General features: G+C 41.2%; 1 protein-coding gene and 1 long non-coding RNA gene across 2 annotated transcripts; both read left to right on the top strand.

Annotated features, from left to right (window-relative positions):
• Positions 1 to 141: 141 nt before the first annotated feature.
• Positions 142 to 964, top strand: LOC146970577 (uncharacterized). The gene is made up of 3 exons (XR_015038033.1): positions 142 to 420; positions 517 to 587; positions 897 to 964. It is a non-coding gene; the product is annotated as an uncharacterized LOC146970577 (long non-coding RNA).
• A 7206-nt stretch (positions 965 to 8170) lies between these two features.
• Positions 8171 to 18140, top strand: LOC146970576 (tissue factor-like). The gene is made up of 7 exons (XM_085804016.1): positions 8171 to 8546; positions 11752 to 11866; positions 12390 to 12500; positions 12714 to 12811; positions 12981 to 13166; positions 13261 to 13425; positions 17438 to 18140. The coding sequence occupies exons 1-7, from the start codon at positions 8480 to 8482 to the stop codon at positions 17578 to 17580; spliced, it is 885 nt and encodes a 294-aa protein (XP_085660142.1). The 5' UTR covers positions 8171 to 8479; the 3' UTR covers positions 17581 to 18140.
• Positions 18141 to 20495: the final 2355 nt, after the last annotated feature.

Raw genomic sequence — 20495 nt, 5'->3', positions numbered from 1 at the left:
TGTAAAAGTGACAAAAGATCGAGGCAGAGAAATGCAAGAGGACCACAGTAGAGATGCCAAAGATGACAGCTGATCTCAGGAAGAAGACCTCCAGAGGACTGCAGGGGACTCTCACCAGTAATAACAACTCAACAACAAAAACAACAACAATAGGGGAGGGATATTTCATTATTTTGTAATTTAATTGCAATTTTATTCTTTAAGTTTGTGAACACGCCGTGAGAAGTCTACTTCTGTGATCAAATGTTAACACAATGATTTGAAACCTGTAACTAATTTATGCCTTTGCCCTTTATGTTCCTGTAAGAGTGACGAAAGATCCAGGCAGAAGAATGCAAGAGGACCACAGCAGATTTCCAGAGGACTCCCCAGAGCAACCAGAGGACTCCCCAGAGCAAAGAACATCCCAACAGATGATGAGTGAGCAACACTTTCCAATGTGTTTTACTGACTGTAGTGTGATCAAATGATCAAGCAAGATTTGATTTAACTGTAACTTGTGCTTTATTAATCTAGAGAGGATGGCCACAGATCCAGGAAGAAGACCTCCAGAGGACCAGAGCTAAAGACAGCAACCCAACAGACAAGTAAGAGACATTTACCCGTGCATTGTCATTGATTTCATGACAATTGTCAATGTAGGTTGTGTCTGTGTATCTGTGAATGAATTCTTAAACATTTTGATAACTGTTACTGGACACTGTGTTAAATATTTTAGGGAGGATGACAACAGATCTTGGAAGATGAGGACCAGATACCAAGACAGCGAGCCAGCAGAAGAAAAGTAAGAGACATTTACCCACGAGTACAAAACTGTGCTGTATCTTGATTACTTTAAATTGACTTGATTCATGTTGGTGTCTTACAGATGTTTTTTTGTGTTTGTGTATTTGCAGACAACATGGAAGATCATCACTGCCCTCTCGCTTAACTCAACTCTGCCTGCACCCCTTTTTCATCATTTTTTGTGACTTTGTCACCCACACATTTGAGGTTGAATGGGCATAGGTTGCTGTATAAATAAATACTTGAAAAAGGAACGTTTGTTGTAGGTGTGCTCCTTGTACAGTATATAATGTCATAAGGTTACTAGTATTAATTGTTTGAAATCTCTGAAGAATCTCATCATAATGTACACACTCCGGCAGTAGCCCCGTGGCCCTTTTAAAATTTCCCGAGAGGAAATTTTCTAGTTTGTTTATGTTATGTGTTAGCTTGTAATTTGCAGTGGATGACACCGTGTTAGAGGCTGTGCTCAGCTGTATTAGAGTGCCTATAGAGAGAGAGTGGCGCCACCTCCGTTCACTGCAATGGTTCAGTTTTTTCACAGCAATGGCGGCGCATGGAGCCCCTCAAAAGTTCCCGGAAGTTAGCATAAGCTAACCGCCGCTCAATGTATTCCAATGGAGCAGCTGGTCGGAGCAGCACTTGTTCAAGGTAAAATGTTTAAACAATGGCATTTTCATATCAGTAGTGCATCTGAATTAAATCGACATGAGTAATTAAGTATGTTGGCGGATTATCCCCGTCTAGATTTGAATATTTAGAGAATATTAACAGATAAAAGTTTAGGCTAGCACTCTGGCTAACGATAGCAACACATGCAACAGGCTGCTAAATGTAATTCTGTTCTCTAAATATAACTTAATCCAACGCTGTCAATTGTCAGACTAGTAGCGAGGTTAATGTATAGGGAGTGTGATTGCAGTTAAACATAAAATTAATATCATTGAGGCTGCAGTTTATGATATGAGGACATTCTGGACTGCTGTCTCAAACATGGAAAATGTTCTGATTTGCTAATCTATTTGTTAAACCACTGACTGATTAAAATACACATCTCGCCATGGCATGTTCTCAAGTAATCATACTAAACATTATATAAACTATTGGTCATATTATTTGATACACCTGTGCAACATCATGCAGTGCAGTATACCAGCTGTGCCATAAATTCTGCTTTCATAAATTTTATACATGTTCAGTTTTTGTTGACATCAGAAAAGTAGTGTTCATTGTACTTTATGTTATTTGTTGAGATCAATGTGTGTTGGACTGCATTATCTCAACACTTGTTGCTCATATTTTGCCTTCAAGTATTTTAATGGAGAGGAACACTGTTGAATGTAATGCACCCCAGCACAGCAGCATCCACTATGACTCCCATAAATAAACAGCAACTAGTGACTAGTGATCACCTTTTTGACTATGTCAGCTATAACTAGAAATATATATTTTTATAAATGAAGAATGTATGGGCCAGAGCAATATATAGTTAATCAATAATCATAGACATTGATGCTGTACATCAGGAGAACTGACGAGTAAGGACCAATGATCTTATAGCTCAGGAGTGATGATGACAAGGATGTAACATGTCTCTTATGTGTTAACTGTTTCACCAGATGTGGGACAACAGCCATGAAGAAGAAATGCCTGTCTGGTGTTGCTGGATGTGTCACCTATGTTTTATTCGACCCCAAAGGATTTCCTGCTTAGGGCTACCCATGTCGGTGGTGACATTTATTACATGTAGCCCAATGGATTCTGCCCTCTCTTGTCGTTGCTACTGTTTTAGGAGCTGTGATTCTGTGATTCTTCTTGCATTGTTTTTTCCTGTTCTGCTCTGTTAATTAAAAAAATATTAAACTTCCCAGTGGCGTGGTATTTGAAAGTGTGTGAAAGAGCAAATTGTTTGAATATGATTACCTCACATATTTTTTTTTTGTTGAAATCTAGGTGTTTAAATTGCTCCTTCTGACTTTAGCCAGCCATGCTTTTCTCCTGTCCCTGTGTTTGGGGAAGCCATACATGTGCAGGCCTTTCTCCAAGCGACTGGAGCATCCCCGTGCAGCACAGCATACCATGGTGAAGACTATATTCAAGGACAACACAGCGGAAAGGACGCAAACAGCTTGACATGCTGATCTGTTTGACTTCTGTAGATCTGTTTTTAAGGAATTTATTGTGATATTAAGTGCACTGGGTAAAACATGACTCTGTGTTTTATTATGCATCACTGAGTACAGTAAGTTTGGGATAAGTATACAGTTAACAAATAGTGATAAAATTCCATATATTTGCAATGAATTAAAATTAAACTTTAATTTATTTGCCATGGATTTTCTATTAGAGTTATCATCATAATGCTGTTGTGTAGTCAATTGTCAAATCATAGTCACTTGTTACTCTGCCTCAACCAAGTCTGAAAGTAAAAAAAAAGAGGAAATATTACAGTTTTATTGCTATCAACAACTGTACGGGTTTAGTCAAGTTAACAGAGTTCAAAGCAACACAAGCATAGCCTAATAAGAATAATAGTTAACAAATAGTGATAGAATTACGTGTATTTACAATTAATTCAAATCAAATTTTAGCATTTGCATGGATTTCCTATTTGAACACATCATTATGCAGTTGTGAGTCCAGACATGTTGTCAGTGACCTGTCAGTTTGCCTCATTCAAGTCTGAAAGTTTGATAAAAACAGAGAAAATGCTACGATTTTATTGCTGTTGATGACTGTAGGGGTTAAGTAAACTTAACACAGTTAAAAGTAATTAACACAAGCATATAAATACCGCAAAACAAAGCATTTATTGACCGTTATTTAGCAATTATCGGGGTTTTCCTATTGCTTTCAATTGCCCGCCAAGCACTTCCGGGAACTTTCTGAGGCTGCATGGACCACGTGATCGGCCAGCATTTTGAACTTCCGTTGTCGCCACCCTCTCTCTCTAGGCACTCTAAGCTGTATGTTCTCACAGGTCGACAGGATTGGCTCCTTTGGTTTGTGATGTATGAATCCCTGGTTGTGTGAATCTTTGTTTATGAGACTATCATTGGTTCACTGAAGGTCAAGGACTCAACATTAAATCATGGTGCTGAATTTTATGCATCATCTATAGGCTACGTGTAGCATGTAGCAAACACTTAGGCTACTGAAACTAGGCTATATGGTTGTAGCCTATGTCCCACTTTCCCTAACTTGTGATCTAAAAAAAAAAAAAACTTAATTAAATTAAGATTAAATTGGTCATTTGATTAATGAGGCTTGTAGGAGCCACCTTTTTAGTTGTATAGAGGGGGTTGTAGGGTAGTTGTAGGGTGCAGATACCTTTTTCTTTTGTCTGCTTGCAGCTGCCTAAAATGAGTAGGCCTAGCCTAATTAGTTTGAGTTGGATGGTGGTAGGTTCACTGCAGCCAGAGGAAAGCCAGGAATCTTTTGTTTGCCACAATCCACATACATGGTAATTTTTCTGTTTGTTAAAGCAGAAGTAAGTGATATATTTGTGTTAATATAAGTCTTAAATAGTTATATCTTCCGACAGCAATCACTTACATAGAATGTTTGGACTGAAACACGGGTCTCTCAGTCCCTCTGCTCTGCTCTGAGCCGAAGAGAAAACATTTATCGTATCCTACAGTTTTTATCCAATGAGGAGAGAGAACGGCATGCAGGGCTGTGTGTGCAGCCAAGGAACGCCGTGAATGTGGCGACGTAGCGACGAGGACCATACCTGTCAAGTATCCCGTTTTGGCCGGGAAAGTCCCGTATTTTACCCCTCTTTCCCGCCGTCCTCCCGTATTAGTATTTTCCCGTAAATCTCCCGTATTTTAACCCGCGTTATTAAAAAATAATAATACCCCGGGCCAGTCCGGCGGCACCCCGGACTGGACGCTGCTATTTCATTTGGGTTTTGGTTTTTACCTCGGAGTGGCCAACTAATCCTATCTTGGTTAGCGACGATGCGCGTGCTCGTCGTCACTATGTGCGAGCACACAGCCCAAAGCCTACATCACCACGGCACTGACTGAGGTCCTGCTCATCAAGCCTGTAACGTGTCGACCCGCGGTTGTTGAAAAGAAGAAGAAGAAAAACAAAAAAAAGACTCGTATTTTCCGCGCGAACACGCGCGGCTCGAACCAGCGCGTCCACACCGGTCGAGTTGTGTCGTCCATGCTCACTTAACCCAAAAGAACAGCTCGGCAGCCCAGTCCAGAGAGCAACAGAGAGGGACAGCAGAGTAACAGGTGTGTGTGTCTGTGTCTGTAGCCTACCTGCTGTAAAAGACAGGGTAATTCTATAATCATAGAAGGCTGAAAATGCATGTGTGGGCCTTCTGTCATATAGATATCTGACAGTAGCTCCAGCTATCAAAATACAGATGAGAATAGGGCAGAAGTTGTGGAAGAAGACAGTGTGGCCTGAAAGAGCTTCATGGTGAAGCAGAGGAAAGGGGGCCTTGAAAGGCCGGTCCAGGCCAAAAGATTTTAAAAAATGAGTTTTGTTTTTGCCCACCAGCCACAGCTCCACACTAAACCAGTTCTGAGTTCACTTTAATACACTTAAGCCATTCTTGCAGTTACAATGATAGGAACCTCAGTCAGTACTGAATCTGCTTTAAAAGAAAAAAAAAAACTGAAGCAATGTTGTCTTTTCCCTCTGTTTCTCCTCAGAGTACACCAGAATGCCTCATTTATGTGTTAGAAAAAAAACCCAAAAAAACATTATTGTTGTTGTGAGTGACTATTGGGGTCAGGCACACCTGGATTAATCAGTTTGTCCAATAATGGCAGACGGGCTGGCTGAAGATCAGGGAGTAGTGCAGCTGTGCATAAAGCCAGTGATTTTAGCTTTCTTGTCTTAAAATGTAAGGGATACTGGAGCTTGGTTGGGGTGGCAGCACTGTTCGCGGCGGGTGCCGGAAAATTTCCCTTATTTTCAAATCCAAAACTTGACAGGTATGACGAGGACTGTTATGGTGCGTTCAAGGAAACTCGTATTTTTCCGACCGTGAAGTGGTACCAGTTCGATCTGGTACGAGTTCACCGGTCGGAAGTTACGAGTGGCCGTTATAGTGACTTTCACCGGTAAAACAGGTCGGAAAAACACGAGTGGGTTGCCTGAAACGCTACAAAGTCGTAAGTTGTGACTTGAAGCTGTAATTTACGATTTCAAAAGCCTGCCTGGAACGCAGCATTAGCGAAAACGACCGGACCACTTACTTCTGCTTTAATAGCCTTTTTTGGTTGCAATAAATGGGAACATCACCCAAAGAGACCAACCTTGCACAACTGTTTTTCTTTCTTTTTTCCTCTGAACCCAGAGTTCTTCCTCAAACCACCATCAGGTGACTAATAATTTTTTTTTGGTTTTTGGATTGTCACCACAAGGCTGGTTGTAATTTCTTTCAGTTGCTGGTGGCTGTGGTTTCTTGGAGCTTTGTCCTCGGAGCAGCTGTCTACATGACAGACTGGAAGCTACAGTGGCTAGCTGGTTAGCATGCTAACATCAGTAGAAGAAAAGATGTGACATGATAAGAGCAAAGATACTCTATTTACCAAGATACCCCATGAGCGGCCATTCCATGATAAAAACTGTATGCACTTCCTGTCTCCTAAATGAGCGCGGCCAACCGTCACCCCACCTCGTCTGTGAACGTGTGTGTGGATTTATAAAATTTGTAGGTAGATGAAAGTGAGATATTTATATTTTCTTATGATAACATTAAATATTTACACTACTAACAGTCATATTTAGCATGATGAAAATTATTTAAATAATTTTCACAGGAGTTTGCGGCCATTTGTCTGACGTTACCTAGGAGATCTGTGCCAAATCTTGCGATAGTGTGTTGTTGAGACAGAGACAGGTCGTGAACAAAGTTCATTTTCTCCTGATGTGTCCGTCTGAAAATTGCCATTTTTGTGTCAAAATTTACTTCAGTGACTGTGGGGCAAAAGGATCGACCATAATCTGTGTTCACGTTCAATTTTCCCATTGGAGTCAATACACTCAAGGCTGCTGCTAGTCTCCTAAAAAGGCGTGGCTGTGCAGAAACCCACGTGACATACAGGAAGCTGACTCATCATGGGGGGTCTTGGTTTATAAACCGTCTTTGATAAGAGTCAACACTGGTGTTTGTTTTGACTTCTGGAGTAGGTGAGTAATGGAATGAACATCTCTTCTAGACAGGTGAGTAAACACTGCTCATGCTAATGCAGCAATAACACAATTTACAAATGTGTCCTTTAATGTTTTTGGATACTGAACCTGTACAACACTGATGCTCTGTATGTTTGCATCAGCACAACAAGCAGTGACCACTACGGTAGCCTAACACATAGCTAATGCCCTCAAAGTTGTTATATACAGTAGGCTTTCATCAACACCCACCAGACACACCACAATAATATAATTCATGTTCAAGTGGTGTTATCAATAATGAGAAAACACAATGAGTAGCCTAACACAAATCCTGTCTGACTGAATACAACTCAAATTATTTAAATACCTTTTAAAACTGTTTATTAATTTGCTAAATCATAGCATGAAACATAAGACATCACACTTTTTATTAATCCCACTTATGGGAAATTCACTTGCAACAGTAGCAGAAAAGTAGCCTACGTAGGACAAGTAAAGAAAGTAAGGAATAAAGACGTTCACTATGCACACGTATAAGTAAATAAATACTGTACCAAATTATTTAGATAGAGGAAAAAACACACACATTATAATAAGATTAAAGACACCTTTATTCATAGCCTACTGGTAAAATAATACAACAAAACATTTGTGTCCTACATGGCTAATATACATCTCAAGGCTCTGTACAGAATGACGTCCAGACTTTAGAATATAGGCTACTGTATAAGAAACAAATCAGTCCATCAGCAGCAACACCAGGTGACCCTACAGAGAATAAACCTCCAACGACCCTGCAGATACCTGTCTAAACCAGAGGGTGAGGTGATAAAAAATCCCATAATAACAGGATAATAATCATGTGTTATGTTTATTATTCATGCCAGAAAAAGCCTCTTGACTTGACTTCAGCTGTACAGTACATTCTCATCAATGTGTTTACACCCTGACATCCTGTATCAGGTTGTCTCATATCCCAGTGCTGCTGTGTCAGATTAGATAGTTTTCCAGTGGAGAAACTGTACTGGAGCGGAGACAGCAGGACAACAAGCTGTCTGTGTCTCACAGAGTTAAATACTTCGGCAGCACGGCGCCCAGAGTCTCCGTCCCTCTGAATAAGAATCAACCATTTGGTAAGTGTTCAGGGTGGGTGTGATCGCTGTGAACTCACTATTCATGTGTCTGTGCATCACACGCTACACAGTCACAGAGGAGAGACACCGGCCAAGTTTAACAGGGGCGTGGTGTGTCAGCCTGTGGATGTTCACACTCTTCATCATGAGGAGTTCATTCTCAACAGTCTCTGTGGAAACCCCTATCAACAGGCAGCAATGTGGGAGGGATCAGCAGGCGGGACCAGAACCCCGAACAGTCCCCCCCTGCTCCAATGTCTGCAGATCCCACACCCCGTCCTGCTCAACAGAAACCTCTCAGTCCACATAGGCTCCACACACACTTCTCCTTCAGTCCAGAGAGAAACCAGCTCTAAAACACTTCTTTTGGAGTCACGGTGTCCAAACAGCTACAGAGGAACCTGGATTTTACTGACATGGAATCTGTGAAGATTTTGCTTTATCTGGTAATCTACCACTCTGCTGCGATCCTCACCGCTGCAGGTAAGACACTCCATTGTGCTAAGTTTCCTTCAAATGTGTGATCAGATTTAAACATCGCCTGTGGTTCCTATTACTTTAACATAGCTGGGATTTATGATTTAGTTTTTTCAGGTTTCAGATTTCATGTACACTGTAAAAATAATAATATTAAAAAAAGAGATAGTAAAGATTATATCCACACATGTACAAACATGAAGACACATGTGGGCAGAACAGAGGTTGTGGAAGTAAAGCAAGATTAAAATAGAAACAGGTTCAAGTGTGAAACCTGAGGATTGGGATTAAAATAGAAACAGGTTGAACTCAGTTAAGAGTCGGAGAATAAACATGGGTCTAAAGTTTACTTACAGATTTCAGGAGGAACTCTTCTCCGCTCTCTTTTTTCTCAGAGGGTCCTAGTGGGGGGTGGTTGTGTAAGACTGACTGGACTGATGGTGGTCCTGTTTATTGGACCCTGTTAACAAATGATCAGTGTTGAGAACTATCTGTTTATAAGAGATGTGAGCCTCTCTGCTTCAGTTTAGTTTGTTTGCTCAGTCACAGAGAAATAAACCGACACGCACATGACAGCTAAAAAAAGAAAAAAAGGGGCTGTGCTGATGAGATTAGACTAAAACTCTTAGAAATGAAAATCTAATGAAAAGAGAAAAAAGTATGAAACACATAAGGGCTGCATAGACAGAAAATGAGAAGAAACAAAAGAGAAGAGACAAGACAAGCAGAGGCTGAGAGCTGCGGGGTCAGGACGTCATGCTGCTGTACTCAGGTCAGAGGACCGGGCCAGACTCAGAAGTTTACTGGATCTCTTCAGTTTGGGCTGAAATAAGCTGCTTTCATTGGTTCAGCTTCATTTGAATAGAAAATCCTCATGTGTGAGACAGTTTTCCTATTGTACTGGGTGGATTTAGCCTACCCTTTCACCTCCATTGTGAGGCCATTACCATGGCAACCACTGGTCACCACGCTTGGCTCCAGCTCTGAAAGTAGTTTGGCTTGGACAGAGACTGAGAGATGCAGCTGGTTTCCCAACCTCAGTGGGTCTGCAGAAATGTTAAGAGTTTAAGTTTAAAGACTCTACCAGATGTTAACATGAATCAGACTGATGCCGTAGGTCACCATGTCACACAGTTTTTATGCGATCTTAATGAGACTGGTGCAAGGGGACCTTTTTTTGTTGTTGTCTGTTGTGATTTTACTGAATAACGACCCATACATAACTGTATAAGACATTGAATGATATGATATGATATGATATGATATGATATTATTGTGGTGTATAGTGGTGGAAAAAAGTTTTCGGACACCCTTAAAATTCTACACAATTCCCTGCACATACGGATCAGGATACAGCCATTTCTCGCTGAAGAAACCCTTGGACGCCCAGATCTTGGTCTGTCTTCCAAGACTGTACTAAAACAAATGGATTGGATTGGTTCCATAAAAATACATCAGAAAGTTTTAGTAATTGGGGGCGGTGTTTAGCTCAGTTGGTAGAGCACCCGACCCATGTGTTGAGGCTATAGTCTTCACTGCAGGCGGCCCCGGTTCGAATCCCGCGTTGAGTGGCCCTATTCTGCGTGTCACCCCCCCCTCTCTGCCTCCAATTTCCTGTTTCTCTCTCAACTCTCCTGTCCATTAAAGGCAAAAAAGCCCAAAGATATACTTAACAAAAGAAAGAAAGTTTGAGTAATTGGTCATTATGGTACCAGTGATCCACTAATGAAAGTCATGCTTTTTATTAAACAACACAATTTGTGTTGCTGTGCTTCGTGTCTATATAAAGCCAGCACATTTGAAAGTTCTTCAGAAACAAGGAAGGGTCCAGCTGCCTCCAGATAGCCAGGAAGTGCAGATGCAGTCCTTCAGCAGTTGGATCCACTCTGCAGAAATACAGACCAACTAACAGCTTGGAAGACAAACCAAGATCTGGGCGTCCAAGGGTTTCTTTAAAGGTACATTGTGTAACTTCTCCTGTTATCTATTCACGAAAATCGATTATTTCGTTCAAAAGTATGTTTTTCGTTCATCAATAATTACCCCCATCAACAAACTGAAGCGTTCCGGTTAGCTCTGAATTTGCCGTTTATATCATTCAAATGACTATATCCTGATCTGCAGGTATAGGGAACTGTGTCTGTCCGAAAACTTTTTTCTCCCACTGTATTAGGCAGTATTATATTATTATATTAATTATGTGGTAGACTAAGTCTTCCATGAGAAAATACATTTATTTATCGTCATACACTATATATACTGTATATAGCGAATGGGGATCCTGGCAAACTGAAAAATTTCATGTCTTTATTTCTTTTCATTGTAATGATTATGGCTTAGATTTAATGAAAACCCAAAATTCAGTACATGAAGAAATTAGAACATAGTGAAAAAGTTTCCTATTGTAACCTAATGGTGTCACACTCTAATCAGCTAATGAACTCCAAAGACCTGCAAAGATTTCCTGAGCCTTTAAATGGTCTCTTTTAGTCTGGTTCAGTAGCTGACCTCCATCATATTCTACTTTATTGAGATGCACCTGTCCATACCATATATACCACTCTCAATGCCTGTGAAGTCTGAGAACGGAAAGAGACAAAATTGATTGTGTGTACGTATTGATTAAGTGTGGCTTGATATTGGTCATCGTATTTTGTTCTGTAGCTTTTGGAAGTCCTTTAATGTGTGAGACCTGGTGGAAAAAGGTCAAAATCTAAATCAAATGAAAAAATAAACATATGACATTATCATTTGACACAAGAAAAAAACAAGAAAGGAAAAAGACAATGAAGGAGGTGAGGCTTTCAGTCTGTCAGCTCTGTGATTAAACGGGATTTGCAGCTGAACTGACCGGTGTAGCCTCACTGATCATAAGTGATCCAGTGTTGCATCATTTTCTCAATTATACCAAGTAGCTATGACGTATAATGATGTCCGTACCTTCCTGTTAGTGTCTTCCATAATTACTCACTGTGTGTTGAATGTTACTAATAGATAAATATAGCTTTACTGAAACATATTCATGCAGGATGATCACAACATCACAACATCTGGATTTACAGTGAGCACCTCATCAGAGCAATGATTAATAAGCTGCTGGAAAAAGATTGACAGAAACATGAAATAAGACATAAACCAGGCTGTTCACTGTGATGAAGGACAGTCAGTGCTGGAGCAAAAGTGGTAAATGTTGTGTTGCACTCATTCACAGATGACCAGCTCGGGCACAGCGCAGAGAACGTCCGCTGGAAGTCTCTGGACTTTAAAACCATCGTCACCTGGAAATCCAAAGGCTCTGACCAGATCTTCACTGTCCTGTTCTCTGAGTGAGTTCACACACATGCACGCACACACACACTGATACAGTAGTAGGCTACATATACAGAATTGCAGTAGAGGTTAGGTCACAAAGTGTAATAAACATTGCCGCATTTTGTAATAAGTTGTTACATAATGGACCAAATTATTACAAAATGCGGCAAAGTGTATTTCATATTGCGTTAAAGAATTTTATTTAAAAATGTGGCAGATTATTACAAAATGCGGCGTTATTACATAATGTAACGCGACAAGGCATAAAAATTAGTGAGAAACAGGTGAATAAAACAAAAAAAAGAAATAAATAATAGAATTAGATATTTGTGAGTTGAATAAGATAGTGAGGAATAAAAATAAGGATACATTGAAAATATAATATATAATATAGGTATTTAAGTTTACACTGTTCCAATCACATTTAGTTCTGTTTCTGATTTCTATTGATTTGGATTTATTATATATTCATATTACATTTTTTTTTATTTGATGCTTGATTCACCTGCTCTGCGTGTTTTGTCATGTGACTTTCAGGGTAGAGAGAGAGACTGGACTGGAGACTGGAGACTGGAGAGACATTCTGGACTGTGCACAAATATCACACACTGAGTGTGACATGAGCAACGACCTCAGATACTCCGACAAGTAGGAACACACACCTGCAGCTCTGTGTCTGGCCATCTGACAACATTAAAATTATTTTAGACATTTAAATCTTTAAAATCATAGATTTAATCAACTCGTGTCATATCTCTGATAATATTCTTCATCTGTTCTTGTGTTTGTGTTACTAAATTGACTTCCAGTCTCATGTGAGTTAATGATATGTGTGTCAGATGATGTGTTTGTGTTGGACAGGACCTACGTTGTGGACATCCTGACAGAGGATGAGAGCAGCCATGACCCAGAGGCGTTACCTCACACTGTCTCCCCTCACTTCAACCCCTACAAACATAGTAGGTCTCACACACACACACACACACACACACACACACACACACACACAAACTGATGTATCTGGCTGATAATGACGATGTGATGAGCTGTGACAGAGGAGGTGACAGTGAAACTACTACTATGTGACTGACAGGTTGTGTGATGGTCACTGACCTGCTCTCTCCTCAGCTAACATCAGTGCTGCCACCTTCACCGTAAAGGCTTTAGATAACGGCAGAGTGATGGTGAACATCACAGACCCCCTGACCACCCTCCATGACATGAATGGGAGGCAGCTCAACATCAGAGATGTTTTCAAGAAGAACCTCAAATACAAGATCAGCTACAACAAGGCTGGGAATACACGCATGGCAAGTACAGATAGGTCCACACAAACACACACAAGTACATCCAAGTGTCAAATACAGGCAGCTACACGTAACATTTCTTCTTCTTCCCTGACAGAAAGACTACATCTCTAACTCCAGTGTGGCTGAGGTACCGAACCTGGACGCAGGCGAGAGTTACTGCTTCACGGTGGCAGCGTACATCCCCTCCAGACCCAGAGACAACCAGCTGGGAGCCTGGACCCAACAGCCGCAGTGTACAATGGCGGTCAAGACACCCCTGAACGGTGCAGACACGACTCTACACTAGACAACACTACACTACACCACAGTACACCCCACTAGGCCTCATTAGACTACACTACACCACTCATTAGACTACACTACACCACACTAGGCCTCATTAGACTACACTACACCACACTAGGCCTCATTAGACTACACTACACCACACTAGGCCTCATTAGACTACACTACACCACACTAGGCCTCATTAGACTACACTACACTACACTAGACCTCATTAGACTACACTACACCACACTAGGCCTCATTAGACTACACTACACCACCTCATTAGACTACACTAGACCTCATTAGACTACAATACACCACACTAGACCTCATTAGACTACACTACACCACTCATTAGACTACACCACTCATTAGACTACAATACACCCCACTAGGCCTCATTAGACTACACTACACCACTCATTAGACTACACCACTCATTAGACTACAATACACCCCACTAGGCCTCATTAGACTACACTACACCACTCATTAGACTACACTACACTACAATAGACCTCATTAGACTACAATACACCACCTCATTAGACTACACTACACCACCTCATTAGACTACAATACACCACCTCATTAGACTACAATACACCACACTAGACCTCATTAGACTACAATACACCACACTAGACCTCATTAGACTACACTACACCACCTCATTAGACTACAATACACCACCTCATTAGACTACAATACACCACACTAGACCTCATTAGACTACAATACACCACACTAGGCCTCATTAGACTACACTACACCACTCATTAGACTACACCACTCATTAGACTACAATACACCACACTAGACCTCATTAGACTACACTACACTACAATAGACCTCATTAGACTACACTACACCACACTAGGCCTCATTAGACTACACTACACCACCTCATTAGACTACACTAGACCTCATTAGACTACAATACACCACACTAGACCTCATTAGACTACACTACACCACTCATTAGACTACACTACACTACACTAGACCTCATTAGACTACACTACACCACTCATTAGACTACACCACTCATTAGACTACAATACACCACACTAGACCTCATTAGACTACACTACACTACAATAGACCTCATTAGACTACACTACACCACACTAGGCCTCATTAGACTACACTACACCACCTCATTAGACTACACTAGACCTCATTAGACTACACTACACCACTCATTAGACTACACCACTCATTAGACTACAATACACCCCACTAGGCCTCATTAGACTACACTACACCACTCATTAGACTACACTACACTACAATAGACCTCATTAGACTACAATACACCACACTAGACCTCATTAGACTACACTACACCACTCATTAGACTACACCACTCATTAGACTACAATACACCACACTAGACCTCATTAGACTACACTACACCACTCATTAGACTACACTACACTACACCACCTCATTAGACTACAATACACCACACTAGACCTCATTAGACTACACTACACCACACTAGACCTCATTAGACTACACTACACCACACTAGACCTCATTAGACTACACTACACCACACTAGGCCTCATTAGACTACACTACACCACACTAGACCTCATTAGACTACACTACACCACACTAGGCCTCATTAGAGTACACTACACCACCTCATTAGACTACAGTAGACCTCATTAGACTACACTACACCACACTAGACCTCATTAGACTACACTACACTACACTAGACCTCATTAGACTACACTACACCACACTAGACCTCATTAGACTACACTACACCACACTAGACCTCATTAGACTACACTACACCACACTAGGCCTCATTAGACTACACTACACCACACTAGGCCTCATTAGACTACACTACACCACACTAGGCCTCATTAGACTACACTACACCACACTAGGCCTCATTAGACTACACTACACCACCTCATTAGACTACACTAGACCTCATTAGACTACACTACACCACCTCATTAGACTACACTAGACCTCATTAGACTACACTACACTACACTAGACCTCATTAGACTACACTACACTACACTAGACCTCATTAGACTACACTACACCACACTAGGCCTCATTAGACTACACTACACCACACTAGACCTCATTAGACTACACTACACCACACTAGGCCTCATTAGACTACACTACACCACACTAGGCCTCATTAGACTACACTACACCACCTCATTAGACTACACTAGACCTCATTAGACTACACTACACCACCTCATTAGACTACACTAGACCTCATTAGACTACACTACACTACACTAGACCTCATTAGACTACACTACACCACACTAGACCTCATTAGACTACACTACACCACACTAGGCCTCATTAGACTACACTACACCACCTCATTAGACTACACTAGACCTCATTAGACTACACTACACTACACTAGACCTCATTAGACTACACTACACCACACTAGGCCTCATTAGACTACACTACACCACCTCATTAGACTACACTAGACCTCATTAGACTACACTACACCACACTAGGCCTCATTAGACTACACTACACCACCTCATTAGACTACACTAGACCTCATTAGACTACACTACACCACACTAGGCCTCATTAGACTACACTACACCACCTCATTAGACTACACTAGACCTCATTAGACTACACTACACCACACTAGACCTCATTAGACTACACTACACTAGACCTCATTAGACTACACTACACCACATTAGACTACACTAGACTGCACTGTGCTGGACTACACTGCACTAAATCAAACTACACTGCACCACACCACACTCCACTGCATTGCACTGCACTCTTTTGCACTGTACAACACTTCACAGCACTACATTGTACAGCACTGCATTACACCACACTGTACTATGCAACACTAAACTACACTGTGCTACACTAAACTGCACAGCACTACACTACATCACACTGCAATGCACCATAGACAGAGAAACAGTACAGTACCAGTACAGATTACATCTTCTAATTATTACAATAGTCTCAGCTCTCATGAGAACTCAGACTGTCAGGAATCACAAAGTCATTGGTCCTGCTCGTGACTTTCTGGGTAAAAGAAAAGTCTCTGTAAACATAGTTCTTTTCATATTCAGCCAGGCACAATGTGTGGTTCCTCAAATGCTTAGAAACAAGCCCTATTAAACATCTGCTGGGCTGATATTTGTTATATTTAGACAAACTATGGAATCTTAAAAAATAAGTATTAGTGAGATGGAAATTGGGAATTTTGTAAACACAACAACCCACTCTGGACCTCTAAATCCCTCAGAGTCCACTTGACACTGCAGTGCAACTCATTTTTCTCTTACTGCTGATAAAATACTTGTTTCGAACCAGAGGCCTTAAGTCCAACAGAAAAGCCTCAGAAATAAAGAATAAAAAGTTCCCTCTGTGACGACTTGAGACAAACAAAATAATTCATGACAAATTGTGGAGGGATAAAATAATATATTTTTTATATTAAGTTGAAATAGCAAACAAACAATAGCCACATGTGTGTGGAGTGGAATGTCCCAGAATGAAATGGAAACACATTTTACAGCTTTTTGTCTTCAACGAGTGAATAACTTTTCTTTCAAATTTGTGATATGTATTTAGTGAGCAACATTCAAAACAAATTAACACAAAATAACATAAAATAGAGGTACTTCACTTCGCTGGCTGCAGGGAAGTGAGGTAACTGTATTACTATACAACTTTAAATGCGAAAGGCCAACTGTCATGGCTGCCATCTGCTGGTGTGCAGCACACCCTCCCCCCTGCTCTGATTGGACACTGGAGTGTTTCTCATTTGAATCAAAGCTAATGTGGCTGTGCTTTGCATTTAGTTTTGTCAGGTTTCTACTGCCCTCTGCTGGACACACACACATACACATAGGTCAGATTGTGCTAAGCAGTGGTAAATGTGGACAGTGATGATGACAAATAGATGTGTCGGATCCTTCCGTTTGACTCTTTGTCTCTTTGTCTCTTCAGAGCTGAGTCTTGGAGCGTGGGTCGGTATAGTCTTCATCCTGCTTACAGTCCTCATCGTCATCATCATTGTGACGGTCCTCTGCTGCAAGTGCTGCCCGAAAAGGAAAAGTCTCCACACGTCTCAGACATCGTCACCTATTTAGAGAGGGAGAGAGTGAGAGCGAGTGTATGTGTGTGTGTGTGTGTGTGTGTCTGTCAAACACAGGGAGCTGGCCTCCCTTCAGTTTTCTATCTCCATTATTTTTCATGTCTTTGTTTTCTGTTTGTTTTTCTGTCTGTGTACAGTTTATTATAGATTTTATTTTATTGTATTTTATTATTTTAAATGTATCATAAAAAGTGCAGATTATAATTTCTACAGCAGTCCTGATTTCGAATAGAGTGGAGCTGCATTTAGAGCAGATGCTGTTAACCACATGGACAGTTTGACTTCTCTGTGAGCTAATTCAGGTTTAATGTGTGATCTGTCTGCTAAATGCTAAACCTTCTCTCACAACCTGATCGTCTTCTTATCATCCAGTTCACCTCAGACTGTTGTTCTGTATTGTCGGCTCTGTCAAATGACCACTATGTCTCCTCATCTCACATCATCTGCACATCCATATTCTACTTCTACTGTTCCTAACCTCATTTTATTGTGTCACTACACCAGCTTCTGTTGATCAGAAGGATGGAGAAGCAATAAAACACCACAGATGTCTGGCCACCGTTGTTTTCTCGCTTCATTTATATAATCATATCAAATAGATGAATGTCCCACCCACAGGTTGGATCGGTCAGAATGGAGCTCTGTGATTGGTGGTTAGTGTTAGGGGTAGGGGGCCGACAGAGAACCCACCACAGCAGCTTAGTCTCTCATCGCTAGGACACTGACAGGATCACACATGAATGACAGAGGAGGAGTTGGCTCTGATTGGTTTCTCTCGTGTCATTAACTTTCACTGGCAAGGACCACGACACAATAATGGAAGTGTTGAGGATTGATGGATGGATATGGAGGGGTGAAGGTGAAGGAAGGTTGATGACTGTTCTGCTGGTCTGGGAGACACTCTGAGTGGGGGTTCCGTCTCGGCGTGGCTCCTACCTGGCCCCCAGACACCTAGACTGAGACATGGAAGGGTATGCACTGGTTGAATAGAGAGGGAGGGAAGGATGGAGGGATGAGAGTAGGGATGCCCAGAGACAGGGATGAGACAGGGGTTCTGTAAGTGCAACTTTTGGCCGTGCACCTCTTCAGTTTTGTTCCTGAAAGTTTTTTTGAGAGTGCGTGTTTTTCCTTGTTATGAGGTTAAATGGTGCCTTGATAAAGGGAAGAAGGGGGAGTAGGTCAAGAAGTCTGAGGCAAAGAGTGTGGTTGAGCCTAAATGAACCAGTTAACTAAGTGTATGTACATTGTCAATATATGTATATGTTCTAGTGCTGTCAGGCGATTTAAAACTTTTAACGTGTAAAAAAAATTAACGCAATTAACATTGTTTTTGTTACTTCCAGTGGCTGGTGACGTGTGCAGGCAAACCAGGCAAACCAGCTGTAGCGCTGTTATTCGTCACTTTATTAAAGGTATAATGTGTAGGAATTCCCCCCATCTAGCGGTGCGGTTGCATATCGGAACGTATTCTTGATGTTGCATTCACGTGAAATCGGGCAGATGTCAGACAGACAACAGACGCTGCATGTAACAGGATAAACAAGCGTCTATGTAAACAAGTGGTCCGCCAGCACGAGGCAAAACAATACAGGCGTGACAATATGTTGTCATGGTGATGTCTTAGGCTACCTGACCCACGCTTCACCGTCTTTCTCTCGTTGAGTAAAATGACATCCGGTTGGTTTGCCGACGGCCGTCTGCCTGACTGCACCTGAATGCAACATCAGTGCCTCCGTCTTTCCTCACACTACACAGTGGTGACAGTTTTAACAGGCGCTACCTGGAAAACTTTCTCCCCGAGCCGACAGCTCTGCTGAGTTTCTATGGTTACCTACGGTCACACTGCCACTCAACGTAAAAAAATGGCGATGCAACATGGTTCGGTTCAGTGCGTCGCCCACTTATGTAGTAGCTATTTGTAACGACTTGTAACAACTCATTCTAAGGTACGAGAAAGCTTTCATTTGCATGTGGGTGTGATTCGACTTCAGTGAAATACATATTTATAAAAGCAATATTTGATTTTTGCTAATGTGGTATATTGATGTGTTGATGAAGAGAAGGGATCACCGCCGACACGTCTTTTCTTGCATTCAAAAAGAGTTTATTACAAGAAGAAGAACAGTGTACAAAAATGCCGAATCGTGGAGCATCTCTGGTGCCAAGAATTGAGATGACTCTCCCTTAGCCTGAAATCTCAAACCTTATATATGTTTTCTAAAACTCCACCTTCTCCCACAGAAGGACATAACTGACCAGGATGGTCAGACAAAGACAGGATCTAAAAACAGAATTTATCCTTAGCTTTCTGACATTTAACCTCTTGACCAAGCTAACTTAAGAATAGATAGTGTCCAGTGTCCCCAGAAACTACAACCCACCAAAGGAGGGCAATAGACAAGAAACACATGTCTCAAGATACCTGACAAGACAGATTCTTTCTGTGCTAAATATAAAGAACCTGTGAAGCAGGGCATTAGTCTACACATCTCTTTACTCTAGTAAATACACAAAGAAGAACATAAGATAATACAAGACAATAAAGAAAAGAGTTGAGGTGGATAATATACTACACTAATAAAAAGCCAAATAAGTTACATACTGGGGCTTTAAGTCTTAATATTTTTTCATGCGAGCAATTAACCATTAGATTCTCAATATGCGGCTAGTTTATCCACATGACGACTGTTTGGAAGTTTGCTCCAACGTTTTGGGAGAAGTGAAGCTCTACCTGTGGGAGCAGCAACCAGGGCCAGCGGGTCATATCAGAGGCATCCGACATCCCGGGAGAGCTGATTACTGTAACTTACCCGCAGGTCTTTAGAGGTTTACTTAGGTTTAATTCTTTTTAGGAGATAAATATTGGTCTCATTGATAAGTTGTTGATTAGTTTGTTTGAATGAAAAGTGA

Source organism: Trachurus japonicus, chromosome 17 (genome assembly GCF_045865225.1).
Source record: "Trachurus japonicus isolate A0001 chromosome 17, Traja_1.0".
NCBI classification, from domain to species: Eukaryota; Metazoa; Chordata; class Actinopteri; order Carangiformes; family Carangidae; genus Trachurus; species Trachurus japonicus.
Note: the sequence above shows the minus strand (reverse complement) of the source record. Positions and strands in the feature narration are given on the sequence as shown.

Excerpts from the sequence above, each read along its gene's own strand:
- LOC146970576 (XM_085804016.1), top strand. The coding sequence starts at position 8,480 with ATGGAATCTGTGAAGATTTTGCTTTATCTGGTAATCTACCACTCTGCT. Across the intron at positions 11,867-12,389 it reads TTCACTGTCCTGTTCTCTGA|GGTAGAGAGAGAGACTGGAC; the intron begins GTGAGTTCACAC and ends TGTGACTTTCAG. Across the intron at positions 12,501-12,713 it reads GACCTCAGATACTCCGACAA|GACCTACGTTGTGGACATCC; the intron begins GTAGGAACACAC and ends TGTGTTGGACAG.